The sequence below is a fragment of the Pteropus medius genome, unplaced genomic scaffold (genome assembly GCF_902729225.1).
Source record: "Pteropus medius unplaced genomic scaffold, Ma_sr-lr_union100, whole genome shotgun sequence".
In the NCBI taxonomy this organism is placed as follows: Eukaryota; Metazoa; Chordata; class Mammalia; order Chiroptera; family Pteropodidae; genus Pteropus; species Pteropus medius.
The window spans coordinates 4,337,064-4,355,165 of NW_024342466.1; the positions used below are offsets into that span (position 1 = coordinate 4,337,064).

The following is an 18,102-nucleotide window of genomic DNA, read 5'->3' on the forward strand; positions in this document are numbered from 1 at the left end:
GATTCCATTGGCTGGGTAAGCCCTGAGCTTGGAACCCTGATTGGCTGAGGGGCCTGAGGCGACAGATTCCGGAAAAGGGAACAGCAGCCAACATGGCGGCGGAGCGCGGCGCGGGCCAGCAACAGTCGCAGGAGATGATGGAGGGTGAGCGGCCTCGCGGGGCGCGGACCGAATGGCTTAGCGGGCGGGGGACGGCAGCCTGCATCGGCCTTTCCCGAAAGAAACGGGACGCCCTGCCTCCGGCCGCGGCCCGGACTCCGCCGCGCAGCCTCTGACAGCTGCCACCAGGCTCGGAGGGGCGGGGGCGGAGGCAGCCCCCCGAGCTCGCGAGCCCCCCGGGCGGAGGCTGCAGCGGCGCGGAAGGCGCGGGCGGCCCGGGAGGCGCCCGACCCAGGGCGGAGGAGAGAGCAGCGGGGCGAGTGGGTGAGGACTGACGGCGCGTGGTCCCGCGGTCCCGGCGTCCACCAGCTGCTTAGAGCCTCGCACTGAACCTCTGAGCCTGACCCCCGGCTCGGTCACTGTGCGACTAAGGAGGAAGCAGACGCAGGGCGCCGTGGGACCTGCCCGAGTTGGGTCATTAGTGCGGTGGCAGTAGAGATGGGTTTTCTCGGAAGCGAATGGGTTGTGAGGAAGGGGTGACAAGGAGCAGAGAGATTGTGGTAGAGCAGCGGGTGCCTTTTTTGCAAAGTTATCACAGTTAAAAGACTAGATTAAACTGTTTCATTTAGTTGAAAAAACTTATATGCATATTATTATATCCACACTCGCACTTACGGACAGTTGTAGAGTCAGTTACATCTGAATGCTCATGTGCTTTTAGCTCCGTTGGTTTCACGGGGGATACAGAGGTCCTGGAGAGCAGCCACTGTCTCATATGTAAATACCAGGTGAGAAGAAAGCGAGCGGAGGGCGGAGGGCGGAGGTGGTAAAGAGCTGACATGTTTAGGAGTGATGGCTGCACAACCAAAACCAGCAACAAGTTGAACCTTAAAGGTTCAGCCAGGTTGGAGACAGAGTGAGAGAAAGATCAAAGATCATTTCAGGCCAAAGAAAACACATAGTCAAAGGCAAAGGGGTGTGAAGAACGTGGCCTCTTTGGAGGAGCGTTTGGCCAAGGGTGAGTCATTCTGGATGAAGTTGGAGAGTACCAGTGCAGCTGCCAAGAGAAGGTCATAGACGGGGAAACACTTGAAGGGTCTTGGACTTTGAGACTCTTAGGTCTTTTTAAGCAAGGGAGTGCCTCCTCCTATTCCCTTTTTTCTCCTCCTCACCCTCCCCTCCACAGCCATTTTCATGTCTTGGTAAATGGCAGATAGAAGACCCAGGCATTTCTCTCCCGCCCCACCTATCCAATCGATGAATAAGCTCTGAAGCTTCTACATCCTTAAAACCTCCAAATTTTCAAACCTCTTCCATTCCGACTGCCAATACCTTGGGCCAGCCCATAGTACCCAGTCACCTTACATGATGATCCACTGTCACATGCCCCAGACCCTCTGGGGCCCTCAGGATAGAGTCCCAGGTTTCATGCTAGCTAAGCCCCTGCCGTCCTGGGATGGGCCGCACCAGGCCATGGCCCAGGAGAACTCTCTCTTAGCCTTGACCGCAGAGTGTCTGTACCCGGCAATGCAAGTTTCCTCTGCTATCTGAAAGTAGAGTGTTTCTTTGAAACCTTTCAAACCTAAGATGGCATAAAGCAAAGAAGCAATTACCTTAGGGCACATTTTGCTAATGGATGCACAAAATGGAGATAAAGCACAGATGTTCACAGATACAGTTCAAAGCCATGGCAACTGGATGCTGAGATGCTGGGTGTGGTCCCTGGGGAAGGAGCTTAGCGGAGCCACTCTCTCTGCTTGGGGTGCGTGCTGCCTCTATTAGGGCTCACTGCAGAACAAAATGACACCATTTTCTCTTTTCATATTTTTTCAGAAAAGCAAAAACCCTCCTCAGATTTCTTTCATTAGTGAAAACAGGTATTAACATAGGTCTTTCCTAAAAATGAAGTGACATAAAGTGAGCTTTTGAAAGGCGGAGGATACCAACAACTGATGTCCACTGCTTTTATTTATTAAAAGCTAACTGCTTTTGTGCCTTTTCTAAGATACTATACGAGCTCCCTTCTGTAGATTTGGAGACCGAGGCTTAGAAAAAGAAGTAACTTGCCAAAGTTGTGACTCGAGGGGCAAGATGCAAACTCGGGAAAAGCTGCTGGCATTTTAGATATATTTGGAGTCAAAAATCAGATTTGGATTTTAGAATCTGATCAGATTCTCTGGCGATGGAGAAGAAAGTAGACAGGGCCGGACAAGCTGCAGAAGCCAGTTAGGAGGCCCAGCAGGAGCCCAGGCCCCGGGTGACACATAGCCAAGCCAGGGCGGTTGCCAGGGGCAGGGAGGAAGAAACGGATTTGGGGGTTTGGGAGGTGGATTTCCTAAGGGCGTGTTTTGTCCAGCAGTCTTTTCCTGGGTGCTTCCTTACTCAGCCCAGCGGGAGACACAGGATGAGGTAGAACGCCCTTCCCCTCATCGAGCCCGCCCCCCCTTGTAGATAGGCTGTAGTCGGGCTTCCGATGTTAGTGCCGGGGGCTTCCACACCAGCTTCCAAGAGGTCATGGAAAAGGAGAAGAAATTTATCTGACAACTCGCCAATGAACTTTCACAAGTCTGCCACATTTAATCATTCCCTATTAATTCAGACGCTGTTTACGTAGCAGCCTTTCAGAGCTCTGACCTGGCATCACTGTCCTGACGTTTGGCATCCGAGTCCTCACGTGGGGCATTGAGCACTGTTGCCTGACGTCTCCTTTTTTATTAGCACCTCCCGCACCCACAGTTTGATTCGAGTTAGTCTTGATTTCTTTCAGAATGTGGGCCTGTGAACTGGGCTGGTTTTCTTGGCCAAGTGGATAGTGGAGCATGGATGAAGGTATGTGGCAGAAGGGTCACAACGGCCCCTCTGCGCGGATGGATGTCCAGGCTGCACTGTGTGTTAGCTTTAGCGTGTTGAATCACAGCACCCCGGGCTCTCAGGGTACCTGGCCACCGTTCACGGGCTCTGGAACGCAGCAGCGGTGCGGAGCTCACCTTCACACCTGCGCGCCTGCCCGCTCTGCCCTACCCCCTCCCCGCCCAGTTCTCCGGCCGCCGCACCCCACGGACGGGGCGTGGGGCGTGGGGCGTGGAAGACACTGCAAGGCTCGTTGAACTGAATTCAGCAGATGGTTTTACGTGACGTCTTTGTGACTTACAACTGGACGTCAGGCTGTTGTATGTTCTTCAGGAGTCCCACGGAGGTGATGGAAATTCTCATTGATGTGTGTGGGTTCAGTTGACAGGCGAGTCGAATCTGAGGAATCGGGCGATGAAGGAGGGAGGAAGCAGGGCAGCGGTATCGTGGCCGCCCTCAGCGAGCACAGCCTGAAGGACGGAGAGGAGCGGGGCGCAGAGGACCCAGAAGGTACCAGGCCCAGTTAAGAACCTCGAACTCACTAAAGCGGATGGCTGAGGGCGGGGTTGCACGCGTGCGTCAGTCCTGGGGAGAACCGCCGTGCTCCTGGGGTTACTTGTCCACTGTCTTCCGCTGCTGCTGCGTGTGCCCCCTCGGGCGCGGTGCCCACCCAGGGCGCCTCAGTGAGCCGGCTCACTCAGGACGCTTGCAGGCAGGACGTGGTTTTCTCTGACTCCACCGAAGGCAAACACTGCTAAAAATAACATTGGTACTAGTGTGTCACCCAGAACAGAACCGGAACATTGTTTTCTTGAGCGTATGTGCAGAAAGCGCGATTCGAAGTGAACATTATGGCTGACTGCTCTGACCTCCCACGGCTTCGGAACGGCCCCTCCTGCATGTTGAAAAGTCATTTCTGAGCCCTTCTCCACCATTTCACGGGCCTGAGGACGGTCTTCTCAACGGCCCAGACGTTAGGAACATCCTCGTATGTAGAGAATGTCCCAGTAGCCTCCTGTTGCCTTAGTGCACGACAACAACAAATGGATGTAGAAATGAGAAAAGTAAGTTCTCGGCCCGTAATGGCAATTTTTCGCACTTCCCAACCATGATCTAAGGCTTTTTGTTCGTTTGTTTGCTTAGAGTCAGTTTACGTTGAAAAGAACGAGCAGAGAAACCATACGAACAAAGACGTCTGAGATACAGTTAGGCGAAAACAAATTTCTGAACAGCACGCCTGTTAAAATCTTATTTAAAGAAGATTAATATGTGGTTTTACCTGCTTAAGAGAGGAAACACATCAAATTGTTGCTGAGGGTCTCTGACAGCAAGTTGGGTCTCGTACCTTCTACGTTTTCCGAATTTATGCACCATGTACAGATTTTTAAGATGACAGTGTGCTCTCTGTGCCAGCAAAGGTGATCGGTCGCTCTGGCACGCTGGTTTTAAGTCAAAGGCGGTCAGCACGAAAGCCCCAGCCGAGTGCGTGACTCGGTCGTCGTTCTGCAGGAGGCACGGATGCCATGAGTGTGGGGAGTGGCGGATGGGAGCCTTCGCCACTGTCCGCCTCCGTCCCGGAAAGCCAGCCGGGGCGGGGGTGCGCCCCTGTCCTCACATCTGAACGCCTGGTGCTTGCGGAGGACTGGAGTGTCACAGGGTCCTGTCGTGGACTCCTGGCTGGTGAGCACAGGGGAGCACGGCCACACAGCAGAACAGCTGCGCTGGACCTGGCTGGTCTACACCCAGCGTTCTTCCCCCCAGACCACCAGCTAGGACTCCCCTCGGGCTGTGCATCCTTGTGAGTCCGTAGAGAAACCGAGACTTGCTCCTACCACTGCTTATGTAAGTCTTCAGTGTAAATAAAACAAATTCAAACTTGTCAGCTGTTACCTTTTCACATGAGAAAAGTGTGATCAATCAGAATGCGTTTGGAAAGGTGTTCTACGCTGGTGACTTTGGTTCAGAGGGCAAGCCGACTTTCTAGGGAGCCCGTCCGTGCTGGACGCATCACAGACAGAACCCCTTGAGCCACAAGACCACGTGTCCTAGGAGCCCGGGGCAGTCCCCGTTCCCACCGGCTGGCCCGGATGAGCATGATGCCCCCTTTTACTCTCGTAGTGTCTTGGTTTGGACACAAAGTGGCGCGGGCACCCTGCCTTCATGAAGTGCCTCTTTCGTTGCAGCTTCCTGAGTTCACGATGTTGGCTTTGTATGGTCTTTGGGAGAGAGGATAGATAATTTGGAAAGTTCTCTTGATTTTGTTCAGCTTTTTTGTTAGGTCCGTTGATAGCCTACGAGATTATGGATAAATTGTAGTAAATGACATTTTTTTAACTAGCCACTGTTGATCATTCTGGAAAAGGCATAGTAAAAGACTGAAGTGAATTCAGCTAGAGTGGGGCCAGTGCTTCCTTATTAAGTTAGTCATGTGTCCAGTGCGCCCTCCGAGGCCTCAGTCCGGGAGCCAGGCTGACCAGCACACAGGAACTAGTCCTCGGGAGGGCGGGCTGCCGGCTGGCTTTGCCACTGGAGCACACACAGCCATGCCGTAGGGAAGAGGCAGCTGCAGGAGCCTGGCAAAACGGTGACAGTCAGCGTACATGATGTAGAGGAGAGACCGCAGCCCCTACTCCAGCCAGGAGACAGGTGGCCCGGCTCCTTCAACAAAAAATTGCAAGAGCAAAGAGGGACTTCAGAGAAACGCCGTCCAGCCACAGTATGTGATCCGACTCAGGTCCTAATCCAAGCAGACTGAGAGGAGGAACCCTAAGACAGCTGGCGAAATCGAGAATTACTGTCCCTCTTAACATGCCGAGTCCTTGTAGACCCGTGTGCATAAACAGATCCAGATGAGATGCAGAAAGGGGGCCGCTGGCTCGAGGCTGGCCCTCCACGGCCAGGGTGGCTCTTGCCGCCCTGCTCAAGTGGGACGGGCCAGAGCAAGGCCGGCTCCCCAGCTAGCGGGCCCTCAGATGGAGTCAGCCCCTGGCCGCTGCCGAGACCTGTCTGAGTCCTCGCGGGGCTCTGTCCCGTGTGCTGTGCTGTGCATCGTCTGGTCTTGCTCCTTGCAGAGAGGAGCATTTTTGGATGCTGGGCTGCTTTCCAAAGTGATAACAGGCACATCCCGGGACATCTGATGTACCCAGCATGGTCTGTAGTCAGATGGCCTGATTTATTGCCACAAACTGGGAGGGCGTGCCGCCTCCACCGCAGCTCGGCATCACCAGAAGGTGGTGGTGGCCTCCCCGCCCCTTCCTGCAGGCGGCTTCAGGCCACCTGCCCTCTCTCGGGATGTCCAGCAGCACAGGTGGAAGTTCAGAGACCTATGCCGGTGGCTGAACTCAGGAAACTCAGGATGCTTGAGAGGTGACCACTGTCAGACTGGGCTATTGACCCTCCCATGTCACCCAGATCCTCCGTGTGTTACCTGCTGGTTTGTCCTCTGCATTCGAGTCGGCTCCGAGCCAGCTGGCCTGCGTGCCAGCTCTTGACCGAGGCCAGGGCTGCCACCTCCTGGCAGCGGGGGCTCTGAATGGGCTCTTTTTTTCTCTCTCTCATTTTTCCAGAAGGACAAGAGCTGCCTGTGGACATGGACACCATTAGCCTGGACAGAGATGCAGAGGTAATGCTGCCTGCTCAGCCCCGCTCAGGCCGTGCCGACAGGCCGCCCTGACCGTCAGGTCCCGTTTTGTGAGGGTGGCACGTTAGTGAGTGCCTGCCAGGAAGAGGTCTGAACTCCTTGGTTGAGTCAGATTCCTGCGTTCTTACCTGTCTGTCGATGCTTGTGATTGCAGTTCCGTTTCTGTCAACCGTCGTGGCAAATGAAACGCCTTCGACTCATAAGTTACTTGGGTCAAAGGTCACGTTGTAGATGGCGGGGTCCTGACCGCCGGTCTGAAAGCAGCTGCGGGCGGGCAGGAGACTGCGGGAAGGGCAGCAACCAACCCTGGGGTGCCCGGCGCCGACACGGCCGGGTGCATCTCCGAGCTTATGTTCGTGCTCAAGGGAGCTAGGCGCTGAGAGAGAGCTTTTGCACAGCGCTGGTTTGTGCAAGTTTGACCTAAAACTACAATAAGTCAGAGCTAAACCAAGAGCCGTGAAGCTGGCCTCCATGCCACTGCCACCTGCGTGCCGCAGAAGTCCTGTGACACCGGCTCACCTACTCTCCCCCACCTAGCCAGCCTCCTTTAGCTCCCGTCCTGGGGAGCAGGCCTGCAGGCCCCCTGCAGCTGAGCTGGTTTCCCTCGTTTCAGGACGTCGACCTCAATCACTACCGCATCGGGAAAATTGAAGGGTTCGAGGTTCTGAAGAAAGTGAAGGTGAGAGGGACTCCGCTTCACCCTCCGACGCGCCCCACCCCCCGCCTCCCGCAAGTGTCGTAAATCCACCACTGGGGATCGGGCCTCACCCGGAAGCGCCCGGAGCGCCCTGAATCTGAGCAGGGCACAGAGCGAGGTCGGGCAGCCCCGAGCCCACCTGCATCAAGCACACACTGCGCCGGACAGCCCTTGGCCGCTGAGTTAAATTCGTTTTCAAAAGGGAGCCCACTAGGGGGTTCACTCTGCCAGGAATCTGCGCACACCCCAAACCCTGAGCGAGGCCCCGCTCACCGAGCAGGTCTGCGCCCCCGTGGCATCTGCCATCCTCTGCAAAGTCACCCCGCTCTAGAAAAACAACGGGCGAAAACTGCATACCCCTCGCCCCCGCGGCTTTCCCCGTCCCGTAGCAGCTGGTGCTTGCTCGTGGCCTCCCTGTCGGTTGCCCACGTCAACCATCCTTTTCTGTCCCGCAGACTCTCTGCCTCCGTCAAAACCTGATCAAGTGCATCGAGAACCTGGAGGAGCTGCACAGCCTCCGAGAGCTGGACCTCTACGACAACCAGATTAAGAAGATCGAGAACCTGGACGCGCTAACAGAGCTCGAGTGAGTCCAGTCTCCCCAGACCCGACCTGGCGCCCTGGCTCTCGGCCCTTGAGGGGCCATTTGGCCATAGGGTCCTGTGACACACCTGGCTCCATAGGTGGCATTGGCTTGCCCACAGTCTCCACCTGCAAGTTGAAAGGCTCCTGGCTGGTCCACTCAGAGGCGCTCTCAGTGCCCCCCAGCTGTCCCTGGGTAGCCGCAAGGTCCTACTGCCAGGTGATGGGTGGTCCTCCGGGTGGGGTGCCACCTAGAAATTAGTCATATTCTGAGTTCCGTGCCACCTGTGCTCGTTAAAAAATAAATGTTTTGTTTGTTCCAGGGTCCTAGATATTTCTTTTAATCTACTGAGAAACATCGAAGGGGTTGACAAGTTGACACGACTAAAAAAACTCTTCTTGGTCAACAATAAAATCAATAAAATTGAGAACATAAGCAACTTACACCAACTGCAGATGCTGGAGCTGGGGTCCAACCGCATCCGGGTAGGTGCGTGCGGGCAGGTGCGGTGCAGCCTCAGGCGGGCAGCAGTGCCCCCTGGACGCCAGTGGGGCCAGGGGTCAGCATCAGTGAGAACGTGTGCCTGGACCGGTGACCCGGCCTTCCCTCTGCACGCAGACTTCACTCTCCCCACCCACGTCATGACCTAAACTCAGCAGAGCACCCAGGTCTGCTCTGCCCACGGTGAGCGACAGCCCCAAACGCCTCGCTTCCACACATGCTAACCGTTTCTGGCGAGCCCACCTGAGGTGAGCGTGTCCGAGCAGTCATGCCTCGCCATGGCCTGAACTCTGCACAAGGGGCCGCAGGAAGCCTGGGGGCAGCATTTCACCCTGCCGCTTACTGAGAGTATCAGCAGAGTAGAAACTAGACTTGGGGAAGGTGTCCCCAGCTGAGTCAGCCACAGGGAAGGGCCCGTGGAGGGGACCTCGGGAGGGGGTCACAGAGGGCTGACATCAGGGTGTAGCCGCCAGCAGAGAAGGGGGAGGCCCAGCAGGCTGGGGGTGAGGACATGGGCCAGCCAGCAGCCGGAAGACCACTCGCTGTCCACCAGCCGCCCAGTGAGGCCACAGTGCCATGCCCGTGCTTCCCATGGCCAGTGGCGGCCGACACTCCCTCCCCACCCCGTGCTGGAAGCGCTTCTCCGTCTGCCTTTGGCAGGCTACCATGCACTGCAGCCAGTCCAGCTTCGCCCTTGGAGCTGGGCAGGCTCCACCCATGGAGGGTGACTCTGACGAGCATCTCATGCCAGTTGTTAGCGGTGACGTGACCGCAGGTAGCAGCACATTTAAAACAAGCGCAGCCAGCTGTCAGCATCTACCAAGTGTCTCTGCACACTGTCGCGGGGGAAAGGTGGCTCGTCACGCACTAACACAGGCAGTAGCAGTTCAGGATGCCCTCCTTTTGAGTCTTCATCTTCGTAGACCCCCTGCCAGCCGAGTACTGCTGGGATGGGCAGATGAGATGCACCCCGTGCACTTCCTAGGGTCCCCCCTGTGTGAGCACATGCCTATCCTGCTTACGTAGTGTCCGCTGAAAGGTGGTAGTTAACTTGTTCTGACAGCGGTGAACTCGGGGGGAATGGAGATCTAGTCAGTAACTGTTCATGAAACGCCCTGCGGTTCACACATGCCACATAGGGGCTCAGGACCGCAGCACGGGCGGGCGTGCAGGGCGCCACGGTCCCGAGCAGGCATCTCTCCTCGAGACCCAGGCTCTTGGGAATGCGTTGTCACGAATCCTCTGTAGACTAACATAGTGATGGGTCATCTCAGAACTTAGAACTGGGGGGGACGTGAGAATCTGGTCCACAGGTCTCACCATGTCCCCAGAACTCAGGCGACTGGGCCGAGCCCTGGAGACGAGGCCTCGGACCCACCACCTTTTCTCTCTTTTCCACACTGTACTTTCAAGTCAGACGCCACTGGAAAACTTCCAGAGTGGAAAAGTCACCCGCGCGACATTCCACGGCTAAACTTCAGAGAGTGTTGTCTCCTGGCCCGGGACCTTCCCTTCCCCTGGGGAGCTGGCTGGCCACACAGTGCTGACTGCTGCTCTGTCCTTTCAACAGGCAATTGAAAACATCGACACATTAACCAGTCTCGAGAGTTTATTTTTGGGGAAAAACAAGATCACTAAACTTCAGAACCTGGACGCCCTTTCGAACCTGACGGTCCTGAGCATGCAGGTACCGTGCCACCTTCGCATGGCCGCCTCCCGGCCCGGGCCAGAGCTGCCACACAGCCCCAGGGTTTAGCTCAGTGTCCCTGACCAGCACGCCACCGCCCCGAGCGATCTGAACGTTGGGTTCCACATGTGCCCACGTCAAGCTAAGCTTTCTCTCAATACGGGTCACACTCCTTTTCCTAATGAGTCCCAGGTGGTTTTTAGGCAAAAGGGCTTTAGAAGGTTGAGCTCGTCCCAGGTGCCCCTAAAGCGTTCGACGCAGTGGTGGACACAAGTCCTTGCTCATTGGTCAGCCCTGAACACGCCTGGGCTCGCGTGACCTTTTTTGTCGGAAGCCAAGTGTGGAATCAGACCCTGGCGGCGGGATGTGGTGGGGTGCTCTGGACAGGGCCTGGGTAGCGGGGGGCCTCATGCTTTGAGTTATAGTATGTGCTGAAAGAAATGAGAATTTATTTTAAAATATTCCGTAATTATGATGTTTTTAAAATACTAAGTTAATCGAGGTAGAGCTAAGTACATCTAAAAAGAGTTCAGATACAAACCTTTAACTCTCAGCATGAGTTCCAGCCCAGTGCAGCAGACTCGGAATTTTGATGCCTCTCTCTGCGTGAGTCACATCCTGGCACGTTTGAAATGCAGTGCCCTGCTGTCAGGACTCTTTAAGAAGCCCCGCTTCCTAAAAGCTGCTTTATTTTGCACCCTTCACGCAGTCCTGACGGCTGTCGGCTCTTCCTCCTGCAGAGCAACCGGCTGACCAAGATCGAGGGGCTGCAGGGCCTGGTCAACCTGCGGGAGCTGTACCTCAGCCACAACGGCATCGAGGTCCTCGAGGGCCTGGAGAACAACGTAAGACACTCACTCGTCCCCCGGGCTGGTCTGAAGTAGGTGCTCCGCCTTGCGGTTTATCTCGGGGATCTTCCAGTCCTGTGGGCCAAGTGTCCCCTCCTTGCGTGACAAATGCTTGAGACGCCTGCATCAGTAGGTCATCGCGGCCCCCCCGAGCCAGCACTGAGCTGATGCTTCATGCCGTGGCCAGCCGGTGTGCAGCCTCAGCACAGGTAGGGGGGGTGCCCCTCGCTGGGGCAGCCAGCGTTCATGGCACGTCCCCCAGCGGCACTATAGGCATTTGCAAAGATTTTTATTTTATTTTCTTAGGCGAGGTAACCCTTGGTTGACATCACAGATGGCAAGGATCTTGTCAGCTGACAATCCCTTATTTAATTTTTTACACCTACAGCACCTGATCTTTCTAGGTGGTCTCCTAGGTCGGGCCAAGTAGTAACCAGGCCCGACCCTGCTTAGCTTCTGGGATCGGACGGGATCGGGCTCGTTCAGGGTGGCGTGGCCGTAGACTGCGAAGGTTTATTAAAACACCAGCCCTTTCTGCTCCTCTGCTCCCTGGACAACAAGGGCTTGCAGGCATCAGCCGCCACCCGTCCCTGCCCCTCTCCTGGCCACGTCACTTTCTGGCTGTCAACTGCCTCAGCCCCACTTCCCAGCCCTCAAGGGACATGGACAGCTTGTCTCAGCTGCCCAAGACCATTGGCTCTTCCGCTCCCGCATGTTCCTTTCTCGTACTGCTCATCACCACCTTGGTGAGGACGGGCCTGTTTATGCTCCTCCTCCTGCCCCAGCCAGCCCTGCTCATCAGCACGGCAGCCTCAGGTGCTCGGCGCGGGGCAGCCTCAGGTGCGTGAGCACGGCAGCCTCAGGTGCGTGAGCACGGCAGCTTCAGGTGCTCGGCACGGGGCAGCCTCAGGTGCGTGAGCATGGCAGCTTCAGGCAGCCCGCACGGCAGCCCCACAGGCGCAGAGGCAGCCTCAGGTGCCGGGTGGGCAGCCTTGTAGTGCGCGGAGCACCGGCAGCTTCGTAGTGCTCGGCACGGGGCAGCCTCAGGTGCTCGGCGCGGGGCAGCCTCAGGTGCGTGAGCACGGCAGCCTCAGGTGCTCGGCGCGGGGCAGCCTCAGGTGCGTGAGCACGGCAGCCTCAGGTGCGTGAGCACGGCAGCTTCAGGTGCTCAACACAGGCAGCCTCAGGTGCTCAGCACGGCAGTGTCAGGTGCGTGAGCACAGGGCAGTGCTGGCCCTGAGCTCCTGCAGAGGCCCTTGTCCTCCTCGGCTGCCTGCAGGCAAACATGCCTTTTCTCAGTGCGGTATTCAAAACAAATAAAATACTTTTTCTCATTTTATTTACGATTTTTTTCTCTCTTGCTTAATTGTCAGCAAATGTAACCAGATTGGTCACCTTCGCTAACGCAAACATGGTGATTCCATCTTAGGAAAGGCTCTTTTGGCCTCAGCCCCGGGCCGAGTCTCTGAGTAACGTTGGTGGAGACCATGTGAATTTTATTTCACTGACGTCTACGTCAAGTTTGGGGAAAGTCAGAATGTGCCTGTGGTAGGTGTAGGCACCTTCTTCTGTCTTGCAGCCATGCTGAGGGTTTACCAAACTGGCATGTGGACGGGCCTCGCTCTGAGAGGCGGGACTGCGGGCGGGGGCCACAGGACCGGAGCTGGGCAGCGAGTGCCCAGGGAGGGCCGGCCAGAGGGCTGGCCAGAGGGCCCGCGCCCGCGGGGGCAGCAGGTTCCCCCCAGGGCCGTGTCTGCGGTGTGGGCGCACAGGAGAGAGGCAGCGAGGCCTGGTCCTCAGACACACGGCAGAGACAGAGCAGTGGTAGCCGGCGTTCCCTTGGGCCCGCAGCGATCCGCGGAGTCTGCCCCGGGACCAGTACTCGGCCCTCCCGCACCTGCTCGTGTTTACCCCTCACTCGCGTTGGGGTTTATCTTTGTGCGGGAGACAAGGAAGTGAATGTGTCTTTTTCCCAAATGGCAAATCCCCTGCCCCGGCATCCGGCGCCCTCCACTCCGCCATGCCCGCCACGCACTGGGCCCTCACTCCGTCCTTCGCTGGTGGCTGTCCCTGGTAGAAGGCGAAAGCTCTGGTCAGCTTGCTTTTCCACACTTTCCCATTATTTGCTTTTGAATGAGCTTTCAAAACGTCCAGCCCCCGGAAGAACGTGAGCCAGTCCCCGTACTGAGGCTCGTGGCCGGTTCTGGCCGTGGAACCGGCCTGCGTGGGGTCAGCTTCTGCCGTGTTCAGGCCGCTTGAGCTCTGCCAGTTTCTGTGGCTGCACCAAGCACCGCAGGACAGGGGGAGTGGGCTGGAGAGACCTGGCCTGTCCCCTCCCTGCTGCCTGCCGTGTGCCCGCATCTGCCCACAGGCCCCTGAACGCTGCAGGCACTCAGCGGGCTGAGCGGACGGGACGAGGCCAGCGTAAGCGGGGTGACAGCGCGCCTCCCGGCGTGCCCACGCCTAGCTCATGGGGACACAACCCCGGACCCTGGGGCTTTCTAGAGAGGGGGGCACTCAGCCTGGGCTTGTGCCGGGTGGGACCTGGGGTGTGGGGTCGTGAGGCTGAGCCCACAAGGAGTCACACTCCAGGGCTGGAGCATTCCTGAGTCAGCGGAGCTGCTGGGTACACGCTTTTGGGGGGCGGGAGGATAGGTATTTCACTGACATGCTTCTTAAGTCTCCCTTACTCGGGAGGGTTGGGAATCAGTCCCGGAATGCAGCAGAGAACGGGAGAGGGCCTGCTCAGGCAGAAACCTGTAGCACGGCCGGCGGCGAGGTGGCGCCCGACCTGGCTGTCAGCTCTCCGGGACCATGCCCCTTTGGGCATGGAAAGCCTGGCCAGCGGGTGTGATTAGACTTGATGCAGGACAAGCCTTCACGGCCTTCGTTTTCGCTGCCATCTCATCGTTTGGTTAAGTCCCTTGACCGTGCACTTGAAGAAAGGGTTCCTGATGCTTAGCCGACACGAACCGAAAAGTGTCTGTGGGCGTCTTCAGAACAGAGGTTGGGACGCTGCCTGCCGTAGGGCCCAGCGTCCACTCTGCTGCCCTCCATTAGCTGGGAGTCCCAGGCCGGCCACGCCCGCCCGCCCTCGGTGCCCAGGCTTCCCCTCTGCCCCTCCTCCTGGTGGCCCCTTCCGGGACAGGGCAGCCTCCAGGCTCCGCGCCTGGCAGCGCCACCTCCACTCGTGCCTGGGCAGCTTCTTACTGCAACCAGCCAGGTTCCTAGTCCCTAAGTGAAGAACGAAACCGTACTTTAGGCTCCTCGGTGTCATGCTCCTTCAGGAGCACCACGTGAGTGGCCCACGCCACCTCCGGGAGCCCAGGCTTGCTTTTCTACAGGGTGACTCTGCCCTCACTGGGCCCTGTGCACGGGGACCTTGGAGCGTGGGGCTCAGAGTCTGACAGAACCCGCTTCGAATCCCAGCGAAAAGTAGAGCTGGGTCGCGTGGCTGTGTGCGAGGATGCTGTGTCCTGCCCAGGTGGGCTGCAGGCCATGGGCAGGTGTCCTTGTCCCCATTAGCAGAGCAGGCGGTTTGTCCGCAGCTCTGAGCTCAGTACCCGACTGTGTACATCACAAGATCATTGTTGAAACCGAAGTAATCTAAGAAGTTTTTGTTTTCTTATTTTAGAACAAACTCACGATGTTGGATATTGCGTCAAACAGAATCAAAAAGATTGAAAATGTCAGCCACCTAACAGAGCTGCAGGAATTCTGGGTAAGTCTGACACCCCCCTCTGGGATGGATGGAGGTGCGTGGAGTGGGAGCACAGTGCCCAGTGGGCCTGGTGTACAGCTGCCCCGAGGGAGGGTGTGGCTGGCTGGGCTGGACACGGGGCTTGGCTGTGAGTGGTCCGCGGAGCCACACCTCGGAACCAGCCAGAATGAGGAGCAGACAGGCCCCACTGCAGGGAGAGGGCAGGTCTGAGGCCGTGCTTCTGACATGGGGCAGAGCATGGGACACAGGCGCCGAGACCAGGTAGGTCCAGCTGGGCACCCGACTAGCAGGGAGGCACATGGCCCTGCGACACCCCGAGGACGCTGTGTCTCAGACCAGCGGATGGGGAGCGAGAAGGGGTGGGGCCTGCCTTCGTGGCGAGCAGGCCCCCCATCTCATGAGGGGCACAAGAGCCCACACAGTGGGGTCACCCCATCTCTCAGCCAAGGAGTTGGACTCCAGGAGGGGGGTGCCGCCTCGTTGGGGGGCTCAGCTGTAGGTAACATTGGAAACACACCTGCGCAGATGCTCCCGGTGGGAGCAAGGTCCTGTGTTTGTGTTAGAGGCGGCCCGAACCGGGGCAGAGCGGGGGGCGGAAGGAATGGTTGCTTGGGAATACATAAAACATTTTCTAACGCATTAATTTCTTGAAATACACTGTTACGTTCTTCGGTTCTTTTAAGTTTTCTGTAATGAGCACGTTATTTTATAATTAAAAAAGAGTTTGGAAAAGTGTATTCTAGTGGAACGAGACAAATTTACATGCAGCATCAGCTCGTTGACATGCGCATGCTCGCGAAAGAGGCAGTAAGAAAACATCCCAGAAATTGGCCATGACGGGCACTTACACGCGGGAGTTACCAGACTTCACACATCAGGGCTTTTCCATTGTTCTGGGAGCTGGGTGCTCAGCACTTCCCAGCTCACTGCTGCCTGGGGCCCTGGGGGTTTTCCCCGCGTGCCCCTCCCAGCCGTCCCCCCCCCATCCTTTATCAGGCCCTGAGTGCGTCTCGCATTCACAGAGGTAGTTGTTTTCGGATTTCCCTTGTCCCTCTGCCATGGTCTTTGGAAACTAATACAAACCAGGGTGGCTCGTCTCTCAGAGCCTCCCTGCCCCTGGCAGAGGGGCCACGAGCATCCACTGGACCAGGGTGGACAGAGCGGGTGCTGAATGCAGATGCTGTGACAGACACACTGGACTGGAGCTCCATTGTGCCCTCATCTTGACAGTGGTTTGAAAAGTGGGAGAACTCTCCCTGGCCAAAGCAGGTCCCTCCAGTGAGCCTCGGCAGAGTCAGGGTGTGGAATCTAAGCTACTTTGAGCCCACAACTCAGACCTCGGAGCCCCTCCTCCTGAATTTCATATCCTGAGACATGGCATGGGCGTGTGGCGTCAGCTGTGGTAGGGCACTCACACCACTGAACTGGCAGGGGTGTCCAGGTGGCAGGCCAGAGGCAGCCCTCGGGAGAGCCTTAGTCCCATTGGGGTGGCCTCTGCAGTGGTCAGAGCACCTGGGCGTCAGGAGCGACTCTGAGGGCCGGTCCGCAGCAGATGCAGCGGACCGTGTGAGCACGGGGGACAGGGGAGGAGTCGTCACCACTGCTTCATCTTTTCTCTGCTGGCCTTAATTTGCATTTGCCCCTGTCGTGGTGACGTGGCCCCGATTCTGGGCATGAACAGGTGCATTCTACTTGGGACACGGCCGAAAGGTGGCCAGAATGTGCCAAGAGGCGATGGAAGTTTCCGCGAGGTGCCAGGGAAGACCTGCTACCCGTGACCGTGACTTGTGCCTGGGGGCTGGCGTGCCCGTGGCCTCACTCGAGTGGGGAGGGGGAGGCGCAGGGCCGCCACGTCCCGAGGGCGCGTCTCTGACGTGCGTGCGTGTCCTGCAGATGAACGACAATCTGCTGGAGAGCTGGAGCGACCTGGACGAGCTGAAGGGGGCGCGGAGCCTGGAGACAGTGTACCTGGAGCGCAACCCCCTGCAGCGCGACCCGCAGTACCGGCGCAAGGTCACACTGGCCCTGCCCTCCGTGCGGCAGATCGACGCCACCTTCGTGCGCTTCTGACACGCCCGCCGCCCGGCCCCCCTTGGGAGAGCCTTCCGGCCACAGTTTTTTAATCCGCCGTTGCTCCCGAAAGCATCTCTATATCAACAGTCAAACCCATGGCAATAAAAAGGCACTAAGTGAGTGATAGCTGCCCGCGTGGTGCCCGCTCAGCACTGGGACACCCTCGCCGCCCCGCCCCGCTGTGCCCTGGCTCGTGGGTGACGTCACTGTCCCCCAGGCCGCGCCGCCACTGCCCGTTCCTGCTTTCTTCTCCGGAGCGAGGTCACCTCTGCCCGAGGAGGTGTCACAGTGGGTCAGCGCTCTCACCGGGCGGGCATGGAGGGAGCCCAGGGGCCCCAAGGCCGGCCGCCCAGGCCCCTAGGTCGGCGTCACCTGCCAGCACGCGCCTCGTCATTCTGCCGGGAACGCGAACCCCGAGTCCCCCCTCGAGGCCTATGTCGCGGCCTCCTGTCCTCACCACCACCCCGTCGGCCTGTCTGTCAGCTTCACCTCAATAGTCACCAGGGTCCAAGTTTAGTCTACAAGGACCCTGTCATCCCTCAGGGTCGCAGATGTCCCTCTGCGGAGTGAGGACTAATGTGGTCGCCACAGGTCCCTCTGCTACTGAAGTCCTAGGGCTGCCCTGCCCACGAGAGGAGTCACTTGCTGCCACACGTGGCTGCTTCAGTTCAAACTTAAATCCATTAAAATAAGGTGAAATTAAACATTCAGTTTCTCGGTTACACTCAGCACAGTTCAGGTGCTCAGAGGCCACATCTCAGGGGTGGCTGTCCTGGCCGGTGCTACCCTGACCCTGTGCAGTGGGCACAGGGTGCCCCAGGGCCCACCGCACAGGAGTTGTGTGCGCAGCCACATCCAATTCCTGACTAACCCTCCCCAAATAAGGTGTGGGACCTGACCACAAGCGTCCTCCAACTCAAAAGCAAGCTAGGGGAGGGGTCGGGTGAGGGGCGGGGACCCTTGTTTATGACCCTGGAGTCATGGCCTCGGCCAAACACCATTCACATCCTGGGACAAAAGACACATTTTAGACACAGGATTCAGGATGTGGGTGCCTGCGCCGAAAAAATGATTCAGAGGAGCGAAGAGCTTGAGACCAGGAAACGGCGCGGAAGCAGCCGCGACGCCCCGAAACCAGCAAAACCGAGGCGGCCACGGCACGGCCGGCGACACAGCACTGAGCGGCCTCGTGCTCGGGCTCTCGGTGTTTAATCGGGAGCTAAGGGAAGCAGAGGCACCAGCCCTTTGCTGTAGGAAAGGGAGCGATACAGTTGGTAGGAAAATACAAGTTTAAAGTAGCCACTAAGAACAGAAATAAGTTGTGAAACATCCACAACTTAAATCCTGCCCTTGGGGGAGAGAGCAGAAGCGTGGCTGTCCCCTGATGGCAGGGGACAGGAAGG

General features: G+C 57.6%; 1 protein-coding gene across 5 annotated transcripts; it reads left to right on the forward strand.

Annotated features, from left to right (window-relative positions):
- Nucleotides 1-9: 9 nt before the first annotated feature.
- PPP1R7 (protein phosphatase 1 regulatory subunit 7) lies at nt 10-17,403 on the forward strand. 5 transcript variants are annotated; one of them, XM_039861096.1, is made up of 10 exons: nt 10-144; nt 3,331-3,471; nt 6,516-6,571; nt 7,203-7,268; nt 7,742-7,872; nt 8,192-8,354; nt 9,941-10,057; nt 10,798-10,902; nt 14,540-14,626; nt 16,520-17,403. In XM_039861096.1, exons 1-10 carry the CDS (start codon nt 93-95, stop codon nt 16,694-16,696), a joined length of 1,095 nt encoding a protein of 364 aa, XP_039717030.1. In that variant the 5' UTR covers nt 10-92; the 3' UTR covers nt 16,697-17,403. The 5 variants fall into 5 exon arrangements, with proteins under 5 accessions (XP_039717030.1, XP_039717031.1, XP_039717028.1 ...); XM_039861097.1 differs by having other exon boundaries at nt 3,331-3,459; nt 16,520-16,825; XM_039861094.1 differs by lacking the exon at nt 16,520-17,403 and adding an exon at nt 14,855-15,363 and having other exon boundaries at nt 3,331-3,459.
- Nucleotides 17,404-18,102: the final 699 nt, after the last annotated feature.

Coding starts and splice junctions, on each gene's coding strand:
- PPP1R7 (XM_039861094.1), top strand. CDS start 93: ATGGCGGCGGAGCGCGGCGCGGGCCAGCAACAGTCGCAGGAGATGATG. Junction 6,572..7,202: donor GCCTGGACAGAGATGCAGAG/GTAATGCTGCCT, acceptor CCCTCGTTTCAG/GACGTCGACCTCAATCACTA. Junction 10,903..14,539: donor TCGAGGGCCTGGAGAACAAC/GTAAGACACTCA, acceptor TTCTTATTTTAG/AACAAACTCACGATGTTGGA.